This window comes from Phyllostomus hastatus, unplaced genomic scaffold, assembly GCF_019186645.2.
Source record: "Phyllostomus hastatus isolate PE091 unplaced genomic scaffold, TTU_PhHast_1.1 phas_contig_150, whole genome shotgun sequence".
NCBI lineage: Eukaryota > Metazoa > Chordata > Mammalia > Chiroptera > Phyllostomidae > Phyllostomus > Phyllostomus hastatus.
Genome location: NW_025333611.1, coordinates 6,361,230 through 6,382,465, shown reverse-complemented (window position 1 = coordinate 6,382,465; position 21,236 = coordinate 6,361,230). Strand labels below are relative to the sequence as shown.

At 48.6% G+C, this 21,236-nt stretch overlaps 2 protein-coding genes across 6 annotated transcripts in view; one reads left to right on the top strand and one right to left on the bottom strand.

The window, feature by feature from the left end:
- Positions 1 to 192: 192 nt before the first annotated feature.
- On the top strand, positions 193 to 11,789 carry CUNH5orf58 (chromosome unknown C5orf58 homolog). Of its 4 annotated transcripts, none has more exons than XM_045823330.1 (5): positions 193 to 454; positions 3,862 to 3,946; positions 6,854 to 6,926; positions 7,701 to 7,794; positions 11,502 to 11,789. In XM_045823330.1, exons 1-5 carry the CDS (start codon positions 358 to 360, stop codon positions 11,651 to 11,653), a joined length of 501 nt encoding a protein of 166 aa, XP_045679286.1. In that variant the 5' UTR covers positions 193 to 357; the 3' UTR covers positions 11,654 to 11,789. The 4 variants fall into 4 exon arrangements, with proteins under 4 accessions (XP_045679286.1, XP_045679291.1, XP_045679297.1 ...); XM_045823335.1 differs by lacking the exon at positions 11,502 to 11,789 and adding an exon at positions 11,332 to 11,381; XM_045823341.1 differs by lacking the exon at positions 193 to 454 and adding an exon at positions 5,232 to 5,748.
- Positions 11,790 to 13,466: 1,677 nt separating this feature from the next.
- The window catches only part of LCP2 (lymphocyte cytosolic protein 2), a 40,809-nt gene continuing 33,039 nt past the window's right edge, over positions 13,467 to 21,236 (bottom strand). For both annotated transcript variants that reach the window (XM_045823310.1, XM_045823319.1), the window contains exons 16-21: positions 20,461 to 20,590; positions 19,058 to 19,107; positions 17,975 to 18,069; positions 17,327 to 17,404; positions 15,721 to 15,876; positions 13,467 to 14,197 (exon numbers count right to left, since the gene is read on the bottom strand). In XM_045823310.1, the coding sequence (XP_045679266.1) occupies positions 14,075 to 14,197; positions 15,721 to 15,876; positions 17,327 to 17,404; positions 17,975 to 18,069; positions 19,058 to 19,107; positions 20,461 to 20,590 (632 nt within the window). In that variant the 3' untranslated portion in view covers positions 13,467 to 14,074. The remainder of the gene's footprint in view (positions 14,198 to 15,720; positions 15,877 to 17,326; positions 17,405 to 17,974; positions 18,070 to 19,057; positions 19,108 to 20,460; positions 20,591 to 21,236) is intronic.

Below are 21,236 nucleotides of genomic sequence, written 5' to 3'. Positions count from 1 at the left end.
CTGAACATAATATGTTTTTTTCCTAAAGACTCTCATTTTTCATTGCTTGGCTGGCTGATGAGGGTGAGGCGTGAGAGTTAGGGGCAGTGTCCGAGGGAGAAACATGTGATCAGAACCTATTTCTTTAATAAACAGGGGAAGTCTTGTTGGGGGAACAGAAGGCTGACATGTTAGAATTAGAAACATATTTTATTTGGGGACAGAAGGTGTGCTCCGATTGGTGGGCCGCTGAGAATAAACACAACTGGTGTCCTGAGTGCGCCCAGCTGGGTGGAGGCATTTTCTGAAAAGCCAGCTGCAAACAGTTTTCAGGCAAACAGGCAGAGCAAGCGACTGTCCCAAGCACCACCACGTTGAATGTTGCCAGCTCTCATCCATCTGTTTTCTCAGAGACTCGGCTTCTTTCTTGCGTCTCGGGAATGTCTAAGGAAGAAGGGAGCCACATCCTGGCGCAGTGAGTACATGCCTTTTATTATTTTGGACTTCGAGTTGGAAAACGTCCCTATCCTTCTGGCTTCCGTACCCACCGAATCTACATTCACACCTCAGACTGCTTGCTTCTCTTTTCACGCACGGTTGAAGTGTTCTGGGCATAGGGTTGCCAGATCTAGCAAATAAAAGTACATCAGGATTCTGAGTTGAATTTAAATCTTAGATAAACAAATAAATATTTTATATATGGACGCGTCAGACAATATTCAGGACATACTTACAGTAAAAAAAAATCTGTTGTTTACCTGAAATTCAAATTTAACTGGATGCCCTGTATTTTATCTGGCCACTTGGGTAGCTTCCTATTTTATTTTTTAAAGGTTTATTTATTTATTTTTTGAGAGAAGGGAAGGGAGGGAAAAAGGGAGGGAGAGAAACATCAATGTGTGGTTGCCTCTCATGTGCCCTTAACTGGGGACCTGGCCCGCAACCCAGGCATGTGCCCTGACTGGGATTTGAACTGGCGACCCTTTGGTTCACAGCCCACACTCAATCCACTGAGCTGCCAGGTCCTGTAGCCAGCAGCCAGGGCTGTAGCTTCCTATTTTAGAGGGAAATGTTGATACAGAACTCTAATTTCCTTTCCCACCCCTCTTTCCCCAAGCCTCACTGAGAAATAGTTGACTTATAAGATTGGGTAAGTTTAAGCTGTACAACTCGATGATGAGATATGTGTACATATTGTGAAACGTTAACCACAATAAGGTTTAGTTACCACATCCTTAACCCCACGCGATCGCCCTTCTGTTGTTATTTGTTGTTGTTGTGGAGAGAACCTTAAAGCTCTATTCTCACAGCAACTTTCAAGTATACAATCTGGTATTAACCATGGCCACCACGCTGTACGTCAGACCTCTGGAACTTACTCATCTTTTTTTTTTTTTTTTTTAACATTGTGTTGGAGACCCTTCGTTAGAGGGAGACATATTTTTTTTAGATTTATTTATTTATTTATTTTTAGAGAGGGAAGGGAGGGGGAGAGAGAGAGAGAGAGAGAAACATCAATGTGCGGTTGCTGGGGGCCGTGGCCTGCAACCCTGGCATGTGCCCTGGCTGGGAATGGAACCTGCAACACTTTGGTTCGCAGCCCGCACTCAATCCACTGAGCTACGCCAGCCAGGGCTGGAACTTACTCATCTTATAATTGGAAGCTTGGACCCCTTGCCCATCGTCTCCCCAACTTTTCCACCTCTCGGTCTCTGGCAACCACACTCTACTCTGTTTCTAAAAGGTCAATGTTTTTACATGACACACATAAGTGAGGTCATACAGTACTTGTGTGTCTCTGACTTGTGTCTGCACCACGGCCTCATGTTCCGTCCATGTAGTCACAAATGGCAGGATTTTCTTCTTTTATAGATTTTCTTAATCAGAAGGGGAAAATATTTTAGTTAATGCACTGAGCAACTTGGATTTTCATGGACCACATCTTTCTATAGTTTGTAAGTGTTTCTTCCAGAGAAAAATAGAACGACTCTGCCCAGTGTAACACCGGCTCCTTGAAGACGACAGTGGGCAGGGAATCCAACTTTCAGTTTAGACCACAGTGGCAGAAGTCACGGGCCTTCGGGCTTCCTGCATGTGATTGGCTCTGGGAAAAGCAGAGCTCTGGCATGTGGGAATTTCCTTGATCTTTCCCACACTCATCAAGCTCTGTAGGTAATGACCCAAGCACGTGCTCCTTACCTCCCAAGCTTGCGTCCCCCAGGGTTGTACAAAGCGATACTCAGAGGCTGCTGGTGCTCCGGCGGAAGCCGGTCCCTAGGCATAGAGACCGGTAGTCCCCATTGACAAGGAGCAGGGGGAGGATGCCAGTGGGAGCTCTGAGAGCAAGAGGAAGATGTGAGATAATTCACTCAATTGCTTTTCCTGGAAAGGAAGACTTTATGTGAAGAATTTGTAATAAAACTAACCGAGGCACATACACCCGGGTCCATAAAACGCTTAATCACCTTGTTGTTCCATAACAGCTTTTCTCTTTATGAGAGAATTTGCCAGCTTTTTAATTTCCTTTATTTGATTAACATTAGAATTAACTGCTACAACCTGTGTTGGGCTCCAGCAAAGTGTTGTATTTGCAAAATTATTAAGGGAGATAGATTTTTTTTTAGGGCCTCATCTGTAACAGCCTCAAGTCTTAAGTAGCAGCTCACGCTTTTAAAGTTGTATTTTCTTAGGGGGGATAAAAAGGAATCTGTGTTTCAGGAGGAAAAACACCACAATGAGTAGTCATCATCGCTTCAAGACATTTTTATGGAGAAAAATATGTTATTACAATCAGTTTTTCTAAGGCCAGATCTCTTTTTTTATTCCTGCCTATAACACTTATTTAAAATCAACACAGAGTTGAGTCTCCTTTTTTAAAAAAAAAAAAGTGTAATGATGATCTTTCCCAAATGACAGCGGTTTGAATATCTACTCATAAGAGGTCATCAGCACTCTGGCTGGGTCAAGTTCTAAAATCCCTCGAACGGAATCCTAACAGGCAGGTGGTTGAGCTCAAAGCAAGGGCCGAAAACGCAGGCAGGACCCTGTGAATGAGTTCGCTGTGACGGGGAGGATGGGGCTCTGGAGACGCTGCCTCCGCCCCGGGCCCAGCCCCATCGTCACTGATTTTCCAGGTTCTCGGTCTTAATGCTCTCTCCACCTACCCACTTTTTTCCACCCTACTTCTCTTAAATACCTTCTTTTCTTCTGCTGTTACCTGTGGGGAGTTTCCAACGACACATCTAATAGAATCCTGCAGATCTGAGGCAAAGTTTTAACTCGTCTGCATCAGCATGGAGGATTAAAAAAAAAAAGACACCCTCAATAAGAGTTCAGTTAAGCTTGTCTTATTCTGAAATTATTACGATCTTCCTTCTTTTTCCTTCTGTCCCCCCCTTGTTTTTTTTTTTTTTATGGTAGTTATCCCTGCTTTTATAAAACAGTGATGGCAGTTATTTTTGCTTTCGTGAATGTCTTTGATTCCCCCTCTGTCGGTCACACCGTGTTTCCACGTGTGTGTGTGTGTGTTAGTATCGGTTGTTGTTGAAAAGTCCAGTGATCTGGGAACCCCTAAACATCACGGAGCCGTGCGGAACTATTTCGCTGGCCCAGAAGATTGCATCCCTGTTCTGGAGACGACCAGGCTCAGAGAAGCTAAGGCTCCGGGGTCGCACAGACAGGATCTGCGGCTGGCTCTTGTGCCCCTGAGCAGGCACCGAACCCTCTGAGCCTCAGCTTCGTTTTCCATATAACTGGGCTGATGATGGCGACCTCACAGCGTTGTCAGGACAGGAGGGGTTCTAACACAGCGTGTGATTTACCACGAATGCTCCAACAGTGTGTCTTCTGACCGTCCGTGCCTCTTTTTCCTCCCTTCCTCAGCTCTTGAAGGATTAGAAGAAAGATGCTCAGCGCACGTATCAGAAACAAGAAAATGCAAGAGTCTGACCCTGGCGAGTGTGCACAGGTAAAATGCTGAGGGAGGGAAGCACTGGCAGAGAGGGACGGGGACAGGACCGCAGAGTTGGGCAGGGCTGGTTCGGGAAGACTCTCTCCAGGGTTGCTGTTTTGAATGAAAGGCATCCACAGCACATTGAGAATGAAGGAGGCTTAGGAAGAGACGGGATATTGGAGAGCACGTGATCTTAGGTTCTGCAAAGGGTGGGACAGACCTATCCCACTAGGGGTGTGAGTGATGGTTTTATATGATACACAGGCGCTAAAAATCACATAATCACACAGTGCGAGGTATTCCTTCCCAACTCTTGCAGTCCTGATTACATCAAGAAGCGAGTTTCAGTTTCTGCCAGACTCCCTTGAACCTTTCTCTAACAGGCAATAAAAACCCTTTTTAACAAAGCAGATCAGGCCACAGGATCATAGCCATCCGTAGGCAAGAATATCCTGATGATTAAAAGTAATGTTTTATTTTCATGGTTTTTATCTTTCCTATGATCTTCTGTTTATATCTTCTTCATTTACACTGGTGATAGAAAGCTTTTCCAGTAGACCTCAATGTTAAAAGGAAGTCAATTTAAAATATGCAGGTAATAATGAAATAGTTGATGCACAGTGGCTCCATAGTGAATGAAATTTAGGACACACTGATCTAGACCATTCCTTTCACGAGGAAGCAGATGGGGAAACTGAGGTTCAGAGAAAGAAAGGTACCCTCTTTTAAGCTTCATGGATGGCTATCCTGAGGACTGACGCTCAGCTCTCCCCGCGCCTCCTCACCTGTCTGGCTCTGCACCAGACAACAGATTCTTGTGCTAAACTGAAGGCAACGGGACATAAACTAAACACCAGACTACGTGCTGCTGGTTGTCCGGAAGGGACTGGTTCCCGAGGCCGGTGTGCGTCGCCGGGGAGGCTCGGAGAAGCCCAAGACTGGCCTAGAACCTGACTCCGGCGGGTGAGCGCCTCCTGGAGGCCGATGCGCGTCCCGAGGGCGCCCAGGAAGTCTCTGAAGCAGCCGCACAGCAGCGGGAGGCGGAGACTCCTCCTGCGATCCGGCCAAGATGGCTGCAGTACCCATGTCTCTATTTGGCAAGAAACAGCTAAATATCTCTGACCTCATCTGTGCTCTGCTCATCTGCAAAAATGTAGAGTGGTGACAACAGCCCTCATTTGTCGGGCATATCGTCTCCCAGCCCTTTTTGATGCACTAGAACACGGGAAGGCAGTTATTTTTATCTGCACAGGGCAGATGAGGACATTCGAACCCTGAATGCACTTCCTGTTCTCTCCAGAGCTAAACAAAGGATGGAGTAGGATTCAAACCCCAGCGCTTTCAGTCCCGTGTCTGACCCTAACTGCACTCCTATTTGGACAAAATTAAATGCAGCCAAGGCCTGTAAAAGCATCTAGCACAGCGCCGGATAACTAACAAGCAGGGCAGCACCATCCCCACCAGCCACTTTCAGCCAGGAATCTAGAACCTTGACCACAGGGGCCTTCACTGGAACTACAACTCCCAGATTGCATCAGGCAGAGGAGCTGGCCAATCACCAAGCCAAGCCTCACTTTTACCGCCAGCTTGCCCCACCCCGCAGCCAGAGCTTCTGTGACTTTTGGCCTGGCAGGTTGTACCCACCTGGTGGGTTGCCGGAAGTGGGCCAGCCTCAGTTGTTCCGGGTGGGTAAAGGTTGTTGAAATTCCAGGCGGCCTCAGTGGCCATCTTTAGCCCGGAACTAGTGGGCGTCGAGGACCGGACCGGAACTCATCAATGGAGGCGGATGCGTCCGGCACAGCTGTTGCTGGGCAGAGGTAGGTGCTTCCGGCATGGCTGTGGCTGGGCAGATCTCGGCAGGGCCTGCAGTGTCCGCAGGGTTGCGCGGAGGGCGGTTGTCCGGAAAGGACTGGTTCCCGAGGCCGGTGTGCGTTGCGGGGGAGGCTTGGAGAAGTCCGAGACTGGCCCAGAACCTGACTCCGGCGGGTGAGCGCCTCCTGGAGGCCGATGCCTGTCCCGAGGGCGCCCAGGAAGGTCTCTGAGCTAGACGCATAAGGGCTGGTGGCAGAGACTCCTAGAATCCAGCCAAGATGGCTGCCAGGTCAATGTCTCTGTTTGGCTAGAAACCGCTGAACATCTCTGACGTCATCAGTACTCTGCTCATCTGCAGAAACGTAGATAATAGCTCTCGTTTGTCCGGCACAGCGTCTGCTAAGCCCCATGGGTCTGGGAGCCCGAGGGGATATCGAAGCTGCCTAGGGTTCCATTTTCAGGCCCCAAGTGGCAGTCAGACGGGCCCCCAAAGACCGGGGGCTCTGTGCGGGTGTCACTTGGCCCGGGAAGGAGGGTCCGGCCGGTAGAGCATGGGCTGTGGGGTAACAGTTACTGGCAGGGTGTGGGCTGAGTGTGTGGTGCCTCCTGGCTATGGGTCGGACAGGGGTCTTAGCCTCTGAGCCCACTCTTCCCTCTGCCCCAAAGCCCGGGGTCTGCTTCCCGCCTCCTGGTAAGAGCTCCATGCAGGCCTCGGCCGCCATGTCTTTGATTAATGGCCTGCCCAAGCTCCGTGGGGGAGGCTCGGGGCACCCCTGGCCTTTCTCTAGGCCAGTGGAGTTTTGCTGCTGACCCCACCCACCCACGGGGGATTGAGAGTCCTGGGTGGCCCGACCCCAGACTGGGAGGGTCAGCTTCCTCGGACAGTTCTCTATTTAGTTTTTACTTCCTTCTTGTTTTTAAATTAATTTTTACATTCCACGTACCCCCTTTATTTTTGTGTCATCTTTCCTTTCCCCTTAGACCTGAATCTTTTGGGGGCGCCACACCCATGAAAGTCGCCACTTCCTTTTCAGCGCAAGGGGCTTATCCGTGGATGCAAAGTGTGTTTTATAGGTTGTCCTGAAGAGGAACTTTTTATTTCCTTGACAGTGGCTCCGAAGTGCAGGAGAGAAACAGGATCAGTCCCTGTGGCTCAGGAAAAGGTGGAGGCAAGGAAATAAAGGTTGGTTTTTCATGATTTTGGACAAGTCACCTAACTGCCAGGTAACTGGCCGCCTTTCCCATGGCCAGGTGCTGTGTGTGCGGCCTGGGGTTCATTTCTCAAGCTGTTTGCAGAGAATTGAATGGCTGAGGTTGGTTTCCAGTGACCCACCTCTGCATTTGTTTCTGACATGGTTGTGTAAGAATATGTACTATATATACAACGCTGTAACACGTTGATGTACGGATTTCAGTTGACAGATATTCAAATGTGGAATTAGGTTGCCCTAATTCCCTCAGCTAACATAGTAGTGCTTATTTTGCCATCCTCTCAGTCAATGAGTTATAATCGAATCTTATCTTGAATTTTACTGTCTATTTAAAGAAATTGTGCTTGGACCCTGTCACTCAAGAACAAGTTGGATTAAGACCCTGACTGAGAGAAGGTCTAACACGGTTGCTCAGTTGTGAGGCAGTTTGTAAGTGCCAGGCTTTCTGGGAAGGGGACCGCTGCACTTCCATGGTGAGGGCCCCACCTTGTGGGTACGGCCTGATCACAGGGGGAACCTCACCCTAAGAATTCCAGGGGGCGGTGTTTTTAGTTGAGAGCATACTAGCAAGTGGATGCCTCCTTATGTTAGAACGCTAATCCCTTAACAAAGACTATGATTTCACAGTTATTTCAGTTCTGATAAAACAGACTGTCCTTTTAGAAGTACTGAAAATATGAGTATTTTAATAATGTACATAAATACTTCTGATTTATATATTGTTCTTATTTCTCTTTTAAAATTAGATGTTGACGAATGATGTGGCTGGCCATAAGCTAAATGTGGAAGCCATAATCAAAAATATTGATACGATTTCTTTGGAGTTGAAGAAGATGAAAGGTAAGCATGGAATCACTACGTTAAAATGTTTGCATGTTACGGTTATAAAATAAACAGTGTATTTCCAGGGCCAGTCCATCCCTGGCCAGACAGTCCCCGTGCCGAGGGACTCCCTGTCTCAGTCCACCTGCTGCGCTTGAAGTTGCTCCTGACGGACTAGCCGAATCTGTGCCCCTGTTCCTTTCACCCCTGGTCCTACTGCTGACCTTAAAAACTGCACTGATTATGTAGTTCTTCTGACAGCTTCTGGATATTTGAAAATAGTTGTGAGGTGTGTATCTACCTGTAAAAAAATACCAACCTAACATGGCTTATACACTAAGAAATGTAACAAGAACTAAGGTGTGGCAGCCCTAAAGGTAATTCAGAGTTTTAAAGACTTCGCTGGGGACTGGGCGTTCTCAGTGTTTTTACTTTGTTCCCCGCTTCTCGTGGTCATTGCCTGCAGACATGGCCAGGTGCAGACAGACGCCATCTCTGCCTAAGTCTGCCCATGTTAGCCTTTCCCAGTTCCCTCCAGCACTTGCCCCTTTCCTTTCATTGGCCAGATTTGCATCACAGGCGTCTCTCTGCAGCAGCAGCTGCCGCTGCCAAGGGGAACAGGGCTGCCAGACCAGCTTACACCAGTCAGAGCCCACTGCTGAGGCTGGGGAGGAGAGGACCGCCACAGAGGGAGACAAACTGTGTCACGGAGAAGAGGAGGAGGATGGGAGCTCGCAGTCAGGCACCGGATAGTGAGGGCCGCTTGTGCCGTGTCTGCCCGTTCCTCCCGGGGCGGCGTGTCCCAGACTTGACTCCGGGAACCCTGCTGTCTCACGAGTGTTAGCAGTTGGTGTGCAGCACAGATGGGGCCCGCGTGCTCGGGGTCACATCGCTTGGGAAGTGCAGCATGCTCTAAATTTCCGTCACAGATTCACAGCAAGCACTGAAAAGGCACTGAGGAGTCTGGTGTAGAGAAATCCGGTTAGCTGTGTTTAATTCATCATCTCTAAAGCCACCCTCAACTCTACAGCGGGGATTATCTTTCTAAAATGTAAATCTGCTGAAAACACTCCTTGGTTCACTGTTGTCCTCCAGATAAAGTCCAAACCTCCCTGAGTGGACTGTAAAACCTCTTGAGATCAGGCCCAGGATTTTTTCCTGGCGTGTTCTGTGCTCTGACCATACTGACCTGGGTGTGTATCTGCACACTGGGTCTTTGTGCGTGTGGCTGGACACGTGCACCACCTTCTGACATGCCCACCGCTGCGCCCTTGGCTGCCCCCCCTAGGTGAACCACTGCCAGCTCTACGCCATTAGTCATGATCACTTCAGTTGGAAAACTTCCTTCAAGCCGTCATGCTTTATCTTCTGCCTTTCCGTGTCGCCTCTCACACTGTGTTGTGACTACGCGTTTACCACCTTCTCCTATCCCTGATCAGCTGTAAGCTCTCTAAAGGTATTCCTAGCAGTTAACACAGCGCCTGGATAGAATAGGTTCTTGAAAAATGTCTACTAAATGCATAACTGGTTCTGGGTGCTTGCAGTCATATAAAACTGAGATGCTTTAGATTCCTCTCAAATTTGATTTACTGTTCTAACTTGCAGATTGTTTTTTCATGAAGTGAAATAGAAATGATAAACATGGTGCGTGTGTTCCTGGAAAGTTTTGGGGTACGTCATCCAGTGAGACTGTGTAAGGGACTTGAAGACTTTGAAGATCAAATGGACAGTTTACCCCCACCCCCAAATAATGTCAGTAGATACCACTTACAATATTTACCATAATCCAGATACTCTTCTGAGAGCTCTGCATCCGTGGGCTCGATTGTCATAGCAACCCCACATGGTAGGAAGTAGTACCATTGCATTCAGATGCAGGAACAGACATGGAACAGTTAACTAACTTCCCTAGGGACAAATGCTAGTCACTGGTAGGCCTGAGATTTAAAGTGATTTTAAATAGACAAAATCTATTGTAAGACAAAAGAGGTCTCCAAAAGTGTTAACCACAACCCAGAAAGCAAATGGAAGCAGAGAAGCTTGAACCCTAGCGTCCACACATCTGCACTGTGAGCTGGCTGGGTAACGCCAAGAAATAGCCCCAAAGACCCAACACGTGGTGGCACCAGAATCCTCTGGAAGTCGGGGTGAAGGTGGAGCAAAGGACGGGAGGGCCGGTTAAATGTTCATTTCAGAAGTTACAGAGCCCCTGAGGTCTCTTCCCCCTTCTGCTTAACTGGGCAGCTGTTTCTCTGGGGCGGGGGACGCCAGGCTTGTTCCCTGGGCGGGCGGAGCAGGGGGTCTCTGGCTGGAGCCACCAGCCACGAGGTGGCGGGGAGAGCGCTATGCTAAACATGAGGGCATTCAGACCAAGTTTACCTCCAGCCTCCTCTTCCCACTTGGCTACACAACATTATATCCTCAAGCAGATTCCTCTTTCAGGAATGTGCGCAGCCTAAAAGACCCAGAAGTACTGGTAGCACAGGATTCCCCAAGAACATACCCAGTCAGATCACCCCACAGTACAGACTCCCATGGGCATAGAGCTTCCAGTTACCTTTACAGCGAGCGCCACGGCCTCAGCGTGGGCAAACGGCGGTGGCGCGGCAGGCCATCCGAGGAGAGCGTGTAATGCGCAGGGCGGAGACAGAACCGGTACTACACAGGCCCAGTCAAGGGGGCGGGAACTCCCAAAATCGTCACTAGTACCCGGGGTGGTGGGGGAGAAGATGCTGTGTCCATGAACAAGGAATGTAAAACTACAAAAACATTTAGAGAACAGGAGGGAGCTCTTGGCATTTAAAAGTGTGATCATGGAAATAAACTCAACAGAAAGGTTTAGAGACGAAGATGAAGGAAATCCCCTGCAGGGGTGTCCAGCCTCTTGGTGTCTCTGGGCGGCACGGCACATTAAATACAGTGCGACACGTGATCACAAAACATAAATCTCGCAGTGTTTTAAGTGAACTTACGATTTTGTGTTGGGTCAGATTCATAGCCATCCTGGGCCGCATGCGGCCCACAGGTTGGACACCCCTGCAGGGTGTATGTAAGAAGGGAAATGTCATACTACACAACTCGGCTGTGAAGACTATTTATGTAATCAGAAATTTTAAATATTAAATGTTGAGTTGGCAAAAACTGTACTCAAGTATATCGGGGATGGCATGAGTGAAAGAGTTATATATTAACCTTCTGTAATCAGAACTGGATAGATAATAACTAAAATGGAAAAAACTAAGCATGTCATTTAGAGAGATGGAGGTAATACCAGCCCCCACCTCAAAAAAAAAAAAAAAAAAGAAACTCCACAGACTCGAAAAACAAGGAGCTGAAGGAATGTGGTTGCTTCTGGGAGCTAAAGCCGCCGCGTTTTGTGCCGTGCCCCACGGGCCTGGGTGACATTCCATCCCGTGTGCGTGTGTAACGTGTAAAAGCGGTGAGTCTCCCAAGCTGTGACTCAGATTTGCACAAATCAAGGTGCAGGTCAGTAAGCCAGCTGACAAGTTGGGCTCCAGAACCCTGCTGGTAAGTTTTTGTCACCCTGCTTTGTAGGACATGCATTTGGCTTGGGGTCACGGTGAGCACACCCAGATTGTGGTTTGGTCCGCGGTCACGCAGAAGGAAAGTAAATGGAGAGCCAGGAAATGGCTGCCGGAGGGATACAATACTGGTCGTCTGAACGTGCGTGCTGCGTTGTGACGCCTCTCGTTCTGTTTACACAGAGCTCTCCCAGCTGCTGCTTTGTGACCTCACTCTGCATTTCACCCATCCTGGGAAGACAGACCACTTCAGGGAAGCAGTAGGAAACAGCAGCCCCTTCGCAGCGTTTAAAATACAAGATGTAGCCCTTGCTTCTAACAGTGTTTCCCCCTAATTTCTTATTCTCTGTCTGTTGTGAGTTTGTAACTGTGTTGTTGAATTAACAGATATCTGGGAGAACTGAGTTTACTAATGTATTTAATATAATGTAAGTGTTGTTGAGTTGTAAATAATCATTTCATGTTCCTGAAGGCTGATTTATTGTTGTTTTAATAGTTCAAAGAATGGCTGATTGATTTCACTAACGACAAGGGTAATTGGCCGTGTGGCACCAGCGCTCATCCTTTACCTTATGCTTGGATTTGGCTCCCGCTGAGAGTCACTAAATTTCAAATGGATGGTGAGTTTATACGAGTAAGATCTCTCCTGGTAGCAAGCGCCAGAAACGACTTAAGCCAGCTGAAGCACGTGTTGGGCCGTTTGACTTGGCAGTCCTCGGCTGGACTAGATGTCAGGGGCTCCGCTGATTGATCTGCTGTCTGTGTCCTGGCTCTGTCTCTGGGCTGTGGCCTCGCCCTCGCCTGTTACGGACTGGTTCCCCCCGAAAGACCGAGGGTAGGGGCATGGCAGCGGACGCCTCCAGGTGTACAGACAGACAGCTCTGGGTGTTCAGCTCCCCGGAGAAGAGAGACCCTCGGATTCAGCCTCTGTGTTTCACGTCCCAGAGAAGGACACCAGCTTCGGTTAAGATGTTGAGCCCTGAGCAGGGTCCTAAGCAACTATGATCGGTGAGGCTGGGTCCTACGCCAGGTCTGTGGCCCGCGGTGGGGAGACCCCGCCAGAAGAAGGGGCTGCCGCTGCCTGACAAGGGGGAGAGAATGCCAGCCATAAAAGCCGCCAGGCACTCGGCTGATGCAGTCACAGCAGTGGGCCAGCTCTCACTTCAGGGCGCCTCATCCTAAACTTCCCTCTTTCTGTCTCTTTCCACCAAAGGAAACTCAAACTAATAGGCTTTCGTTCACCATGTAAACAGGATTCGCTACCAAATAGTTGCTTGAAAATCTACCACAGCCTTCATTTTAGATATTTTCACATACAAAGGGTAGAATACTGTGAAGCAGGATGCAAGGTCCGCCCCTCCGTGACAGAACCTAACGTGTTTGCTCTGCTCACTGCCCAGCACCCAGCTCAGTGTTAACACACTGAGTAAACGCGGGTTTTCAGCTGCAGCACATCCGAGTTCTGGGCTCTGCGCCGAGAGCTGGTGCGGATGGTGGTTTGTGAGACGTCACTGTTACCGTCTTCGGTTACGAGTGTCTACATACTCATCATAGGAAATTGTCCGTTTTAACCCGGTGACTTTCTGGGTCCTTCCATGTGCTAGTACCTCATGAAAATGAAATAGCAAGACATACTTTGCCATTCTGAAAACTTGCAGATTAAGCAGAGAAGCCAATGATTTTTGTTCATAGAAGTTGTGGAATAGCAACCAAGGGCCCGAAGGGTAAAACCTAAAGGACCCCTGACGGCCTGCTGCTTGTTCCTGAGTGAGGTCTGCGGCTAAGGAAGGAGCTGAGCTGCTCTGCGGGATTTGTAAAGCGCTTCTGGGAAGGAGGAGGAGAGGAGCTTTAGGACAGAGTTGCTGGGGGACTAAAAAGAGGTGGAAGAAAGGGTATCTCTCTGGCCAGAAACTCGGGTCAGGTTTTCCTGTGTGTGTGCATTCCTTTCGTCTGCCCAGGAGGACTCTGGTAGAATCCACACCGTTTGAGGAGAGGTGGGACGTGGTGGTGGAGACGTAATGGACTTAAACCCAGGTGTATTTGACACCAAAACCTCCTCTCTGAAACGTTTTCTTTTGGTATTTTTAGTTTAAATTTGCTTTAAAACAAAAATAAAATAGTATGGACTAAACAGTGAGGTCAAGCAAGTTTTTAGGAACCCAAAAGTAAAGCAGAAGGCAAATTTTAATCTCAGGAAGTTATTCCAACATGTATTTATGTTTTCATAAAAAAGTATATAAAAATCCCCCCAACAAAAAGAAACACCAAGTAAGAAAGGACGACATATTTTTGAAGCCTTTTAAATTATTGCTGCTGAGAAAGTTAATTTTAGTAATTTTCAAATTATACATATAAAAGTGATGATTGCCCCTGACAAAGGTTTGGCTATTTAAAAAATAATCAGTTTTATGTGATAACAATACTACCGTTTAAGTGTTTTGAAACTTGCCCCACATTGTTTCTGTAGCTGCGTAAACTACCGTACTTTGAAATGGGTACCAAAAATATACATTGTTTGTATGAATTACCACAGTACACTACTCCACTTCAAGTGTGAACAAAATTACCGCTGCACTTTACAAATACTGAAGAAGAATAAATAAATTATGGGGTACTTGACAGTCTTCATTTCAAACACTTCTCAAAACCCTCGTGTTCGAGTTGAGGGGTTCGGTCCAGGCCTCAGTGTGTGTCCAGGCTCCGAGGCCGACGCGCGTCCCCGGGCCGCCAGCGCAGTCGGGCGGGAGGCCGGCTCGCTACGGGTACGCGGCGGGGTACGTCAGCGTGCACTGGTACCTGGAGCCCCGGTTCTTCCCGTCGATGAGCAGGAGGGGCATCTTCCGGAAGTAGTCGATGATGTCGGACACGGACAGGAAGTCCTGGAAGATGCAGAGTAGGCAGGTGAGTCAGCACTGGGACAGGGAGCGCCACGGTCACCCTCCGTGTTTTCAGCGGCATAATATCCTACCTCTTGAAGTTATGCAGATTTTGATTTAAAACCCCCTACAATTTGGCAGGTATTTTAATGATTTCTGGTGTAGTACCTTGAAAAAACAATTCCTCACCAATATCCGATAAACTGTGGATTATAGACTACATATATATGACTACTATAGATGCTTGACTATAAATATATGTATACTTTACCCTCATGTAGGGAATCATATATAGGGGGTCTAATTATGGTGCCTCTGCCTGAAGATCCACCTCCGGGTATTTCTGCTTTGGCTTCTGCATCGCGTATCTCAGCCAACAGCAGTATGGGGAGGCTAAGCAATCCAGAGGTCAGTGTCCTCAGTGTCTGGAGAGGACATCTGCAGCATGGCGAAGAGTCCTCTCATTTCTCTGCTGCGCCCCACTGCCCCCCACTGCCCCCCCCCGCCCCCACACACACGAGGGCTCTGCATTCATTGGATCACCCTATCCCTGAAGGCCAGCTGGAACAACCCCACCCATCCTTCCAGACACGGGTCAGGAGTCACCTCCACACGGCAGACAGGGCTGTGCCCGTCCTCTGACCACTGTGCTAGGTGCCTCCCCGGGGCCGCTGTGATATGTGCTTGTGCACGCTTCCACACTAGACCACCGGGAACCCCGGGACAGCCTCTGCGCTTCGGTGGGGCCCAGGCCGCTCCGACCACACCGACCCCGCCATGCAAACACTTGTTTTATCTTCTCATCAACACGATCGTAACTTAAAAACATTTGCAGGGGTATGGAATTTCTGGGCGAGCTGTTTCTCGTTCTGGAAATGTCTGATTTAGCTGATCCTCCCTCCTTGAACTCTGAATGTAAAGCACGTGTTTGGGGCATTACATTTGGCTCTTCTCTTCCTTTGCAAAAATCAGCCCTGAGAGGTTTCCAGTCTGACTGCCACCCGCGAGGTGACTGCACAGAGGGAAACGTCTTGGGCCGTCGGGCCGCCTTCGTTGTCCAAACCTCCATTCTTGGCAAGAAACGAACCAAGTATCTAAATGATCACCACAGCAAGAATTGTTTTTTCCTTTTCCATCTGTCCATTTAAAATACAGCCTTAAACAGACACTGCAACCTTACATTAAAATTATGCCACAAAGGTGACTGGTGAAGGGACTTACCTTTGATACCAGTTGGATTTCTTTCGAAAAACTGAACTGTTTACATATTCTTTCAAAAGTTACACGTGTATCTTTAGATTATTTTGGAATAAAAGGTACAAGAAAGATTCCTATGGCAGAGGTGGCTACGATTAACGTTTTGTTTCACCTCCTTTCAGTAAACGACGGGTTTCACTAAAGCGATTTAACTCCGAGGCTGCCACGTGGTGTGGCCCCACGAGGAGTGTCTCAGCAGAATTCACGCAGACAGGTGTTCAAAGAGGTGAGAAAAACTGGGGGGCAGTTCTGCAACTGGGAGTGCTTACCTCCTTCCCTCGGAGTCCGGTTCCCAACATGTACACCTGGCTGTCCTCCAGGTAGCGGATCTGGATGTTGTAAACCTTATCTTTGTACAACACCATGAGGACGTATGGGTTGGTCACTGTCTTCTTGGAGCTGTCTCTGACCAGGAAAGTGCCATCCTGGAAGGAAAACTGCTTGTTACCATGGGCGCCGTGGAAGTCGACACGCCTGTGGTCCCTTAAAGCAGCAGACGGGTGTCTCGGGAGCTGGAACACTGCTGTGGACACATCAGCCCCTCCAACAGCTCAACTCCCACGTGCCACGGACTCCCTGGCTGTCAAGGAGGGGGCAACAGAGACTCACAAATTTCCAAGTCAACCTCTGAAGTCTCTTGATAAAAAGGACCCCTTCTTCAAGAATGAAACAAACAGCAGGTGGTGGGTGGGTCAAGGGCCAGGGAAACAGGGACTCGATTGGTTAACGAACAACAGACCTTCCCACCACTGGGAGCTCATTTTCTAACCCTTCTTTCCACAGCCGAAGTAGAAAGCACCCAAATGCCTATAAAATTCACACACCTTTTTAAACCTCTGGATCTCCAGGTGAAGTGTTTCACCTGCACAAGACTGAAGGTGGACCACCTGTGTGCTGTTTTTTCTGTTATTTACTAACATAGTGTTGTGATGTGTCCTGTATTTTAAACTTTTATTTCGTAATTTACTGCTATATAATATTAATACTGTAAAGATCTGATATTAAAATAGAATTAATTGCTAAAGACACGCACAACTCTTTGTGTACTGAGTCAGGATGGCTTTAAATAGCCATCAATCCGCATTAATGGTTTTCCTTTATTTTTTTTCATGCCAAGTTAATGAGTGAAATTCATCAGAACATCTCTGTTGAACAAACATAGCCGTGGACCAGTGGTTCAGATCTTTGGTTTCACTTTAGAATCATTTGGAGAGTTTTAAAGACTTCCAGAGCACCCACCGTGCCCCCGACTACTTAAATCAGACTCTCTCCAGGTGAGACCCAGGTACAGGGATCTTTTAAAGCCCCCCAGGCAATCTGAATGTGCATTTAAGGTTGAGAACGGCTGGTGCAGACAGGGGACATGAAAGATGAAGGGTCGTTGCTTCCTCCTCTCTGATACACAGATTTAAGGTTAAGGTTCAGCACCAGGTAACAAGAAATCTGGTTAAGACCTGCTAATATTAAAGCACAACCAGAAATTTCTAGGGGAAAGGGCAAAAAGTTGCTGCTGTCTCTCTGGATACGATCCCCTCACACCATCGTAAATGGTAACCGAGCAGGAAGACGGAACCAGTAAGATGATAGAAATTTGGAGGAGGGTCTCCTTTTGACACGGGGCCTCTCCGACGATGAAGTCCCTCCTCCGCTTCTGCCAGCCAAATGGCAGCCTTAACTGACATTTTTCCCAGGGCCCTGGGAGTTGTCACTACGGCTGCTGGCGGGTGTGAAACTGGCACTAATGGGTCCCCTCGGTCTAAGAGCATGAACCCCGCAGAACTCCCAGCCCGTAATTGGTACTCCATAAAAGTCAGGTCCCTTTGTCTCCTGCCATGAATATGTATAACCACCCAGAAATAAACTTGAGCACAGTACCTGGTTTATCTTCCTAAGAGCAGCTTCTGCCTCCGGTCGCGTAATGTAAGAAACGTACCACTCCTCGTGTAATGAGTTCTGAAAAGGTACATTTTTAAAAACGGAATAAATTTTGCAGTTACATATTAAGTAAAAAGAAAAGTCTCCAAGTCGTCATTTTCATAAATCACCACCTCAATTCCGTGAGGCCCGAAACATTTTTCTTAATTTGAATACAGTCACTCAGGGGGGCCTCAGCAGATGATACTCCGTGTCAGCTGCGTTCTATCGCGGTGCTGGTTGCAAGGGTAGCTGTGAATAAGCAGTCCTTACATAATAGGACCTCTAACCAGGAAAGATACAGGTATAATAATATCTTCGGTTTATGAATATACTTAATGAAAAACTGAATTAGCAAGCAGTTAAGGGACTTGCAGACTAGGTGAAAAAGAGGATTATGTTACTCATTGTTAATTGCAAAATATACATTTGCCTTTGGAGAAGTCTTAAGAACACCAAGGAAAAAGAACATATTTTTCATCTGCATCCTCCCTCTTAATTTTTTTTTCACTAAAAAAAAAAAAAGATGAAAATACAAAAGGCTGTTGAATGGGAATTTATGAGGATTCACTTGCTGGGGCAAGAAACCGAAAACAGAAGGTTCATTACCTCTCCTTCCCCAGTGGACTGAGGCCGAGGCACGCTCGGAACCGGCAAGGAGATGTTTCTGCCTTCAGGTCTCGGGGGCAGTCTGCTGCCAGAACCTTCGAAAGGATAGCATTTTGAAGTTAATTTACCATAAGCCCTTGTTTACTTCTGTCCCGACATCCCCGCCCCCAAAGAAAAAATGTCCTTTAAATTGTTTCCAGCAAATAACATTTCAAGAAGCCATAGGCTCAAAAATAATTTCCACCTGTTCAAAACCACAGGGCTGCTCAGGCATTCCCCAGCAGCGCTGTCACTGAAATGTCAAGAGCAGTGCCACGAATTCAAGGGACTTCTTCACTGTGTATGTTACAGAATGTGAAGGGACTAGACCCATTATGAAAAAGCCAGCCATTTCCATGTGACCAGCGGAAAGGATCTGCAGGAGGCAGGTCTTTCACAGACTCCAGCACCCCCCGGAGTGGATTCCCAGCCGGGGTGACGAGGCAGTGACAGAGAGTGTTTTCATCGTGTTCACAAGGACAAATGTCAGTGGCCGGAGTCCAGGTGAGACTACCTTGAGGCTATGGTTACCTATCAGAACCAGAGTTTGCGATCTGCTGTCCACTCTCCTGGACAGTCAGAGGGGATAGTATTTAAGATGCACGTCCTCACCCAGACTTACTGAATCGGGCTCTTGTGGGTTAGGTTCTCTCTGTATTGTAAACATGCTCCCCGATTTGTAACTCGAGTGTAGATTCCGATGGACACCCGGAACTACAGAGAAAGTCGAGCACTACCCTGAGCACAGTGGAAAGACAGCAGGCACGGGAAGCTCTGTCTGGGAAGGCGAAAGCCAAGGCCTCCTTTCCTGGGGAAGTGTGTGTGTGTGTGTGTGTGGTGTTAGTGTATTGGATAGTATCAATTGTTCCAACAGCCCTTGGCGCACTGCAGAAACTGGCGTTAGGTGCTGGGTGAGGAAGTGAGATGCCTTTTGGAAACAACAGAACCTTTGCCAAGAAGCTTTGGGGCGGGTTGGGGACCCAGTCGTGAAGATACGCTGCCTGGGCTGGGCTGGGCTGGGCCCCAGGACCCCAGAGTACCAACCTTGGGAGAAGTATGGTGGCAGGGAGGCGCTCTGCGGGAAACTGCTGTTACTGTGGAGACAAAGAAGGGACTTCAGGTTGGGTTGGGGGGGAGGAGCCAGACTGGAATTACCACTTCCTCTGTTGTCACTTCCCACCCACCCTGAGACCACGGCAGCTCAGTGCTGCCCCCTATGGGCCATCCCAAAGTCCAACAAGCTTCACAAGCCAAAGAACAAAAACAAGAAAAACTATATAAAGGGCATATAAAAGTTACTTTTAAAAGTTAGCTGCAGTGTGAGGCTTTTGAGTTTGCAGGATGGCAGAAGTCGTCTGGGGAGAGGACTTGTCTTTTGGTTATTAGGAAAACCCAGTCATGGGCATGGCGTTGGGGAACAGGGAATCCCCAGGGCCCAATGGTGGACAACGAGAGGGTGGGTGAGAAACAAAGGGCCCAGGTGGCGTTGCCGCCGACGGTAACATCTTCCGGGGGCCTTTAACGCCACCTGCTTCGTGCTGAGCGGCAGTGCCCCCACTCATTGTTGGCCCAAACCTTCTGTTCAAGTGGGCAGCTCTGCTCCACAATCAAATGTGAACGGTATTTTGCAAGAATGAAGGCTAGATTGGGGCCCAGCATGGGGTGAATGGCATGAAAAATGGCAGAGGTGGCAGGAGAAGAAAAGCAGCCGGAAGGATAAGAGGAAGCGACAGAAAATCAGAGCAAGAGGCGCCCAGGAAGTTGGAAAAAACTGAGAGTCCTTCCAGCTCTTTGGCAGTTGGGGAGGGGTCATGTCAGTGGTTGAGTCTCCTCCTGTATTTACGTGGGACTGGGCTGCGGCCTCTGGAGATTAAAGGAGGGAGGGAGCCCAAAGGGCTGGAGGTCTCGGGGGCCACCAGGGGCCATCGGGTGGGCCTGTTGAGGGAGAAATGACCTGAGTCTTTTCCCTGTTCATGCCTCTCCCCCTGCACAGCCCCATCGTGGGCCCTGCGGTGCGCCGCTGCTGTTGAGAGAGAGAGGACAGCCTGTGCAGCTAACTCAGCGTCTGCCACGGGCAAGGTACATTTTCTCTGCCTCCCCATCGGACAGGCAGAGGGAACGCCACGTATTTAAGTAGCTGGGTTTCCTGAGTGGTGGCTGGTTGGTCTGGACTCACAGAGGGAAAACATCCCCCGCGTCCCGCCCAAGACTCCACTCTCTGGGGCGACCATGGGGCGTTCCGTGCTGCGTCCCTCTGACCCCAGGCACAGACCCAGCGGACACTGGTGGGTGAATACACGTATTTCTTTAGGATTAGCTTGGTTTTGGTTAAGACCCACAATGTTCTGACCCTACTGGCGCATTCCACCTTCCTCAACCTGCCCACCATCAGCTCAGTGTCAGTGGGCCCAGGCGTTACGTTAGATCTTCAGGACGCTGCCACAAACCTCTCAGATAACGCTCCGGGCAGGTGCACCGAGGGCAGGGAGAGCTTGGGCGAAGGCTTGGCGGATCTCGAAGGGAAGGTGTTGGAGTTCATGGGGAGCATGGCTGGCTGGGGCAGAGGCCTCTGATGCGCTGTGGGGAGGAGGAAAACACAGCGGACTGTCAGGATCCAAGCGTCGGGCAGCACCTCAGAAGCGCTCCCCCGTTAGGAACAACTAGTCTAAAGAGGGGCCCCCCGAATCCAGAAGGTCCAACACTATCAGGAAGCGGTGGGACGGAGTCCGCCTCCCAAGGACTTCCCAGGTGACCTATCACATTAGGATGCATTTCCAGACGCTGCTGTTCGCTCTCGTTCCCAATAACACTCACTTGTCTCACTCTTCTCGTTTTCGAAATGTTAACTTGCCGAAACTTACCCGTTGGAAACCATATGAATTTCAGAGATGATTCACAAGTTGTGTTGTGTTTGATGAAAGCCAAATTTCATGCTGTCTCGTTCTGCAGGTAGCGACCCTTCACCCATATGCGTGAGAGGGCATGAACGGAAATGTTTCTCTCCAGCCACGGGTGCAATGTTTAATTCTGCTGTACTATTATTCAGTAACTGCACTGATGTGCATGCACTCAATGGTTCTCTTGGGTAATCGGGCCAAACAACCCTTTTATTCTAGTTATGCAGTTTGCCAACTGATACGTGTCTGTTTCATGCTAATGTCATAGATATAATTGACTTTATGGGGTATCTGTACTAAAAAATGCCATTCAAATGCCTGGGCAG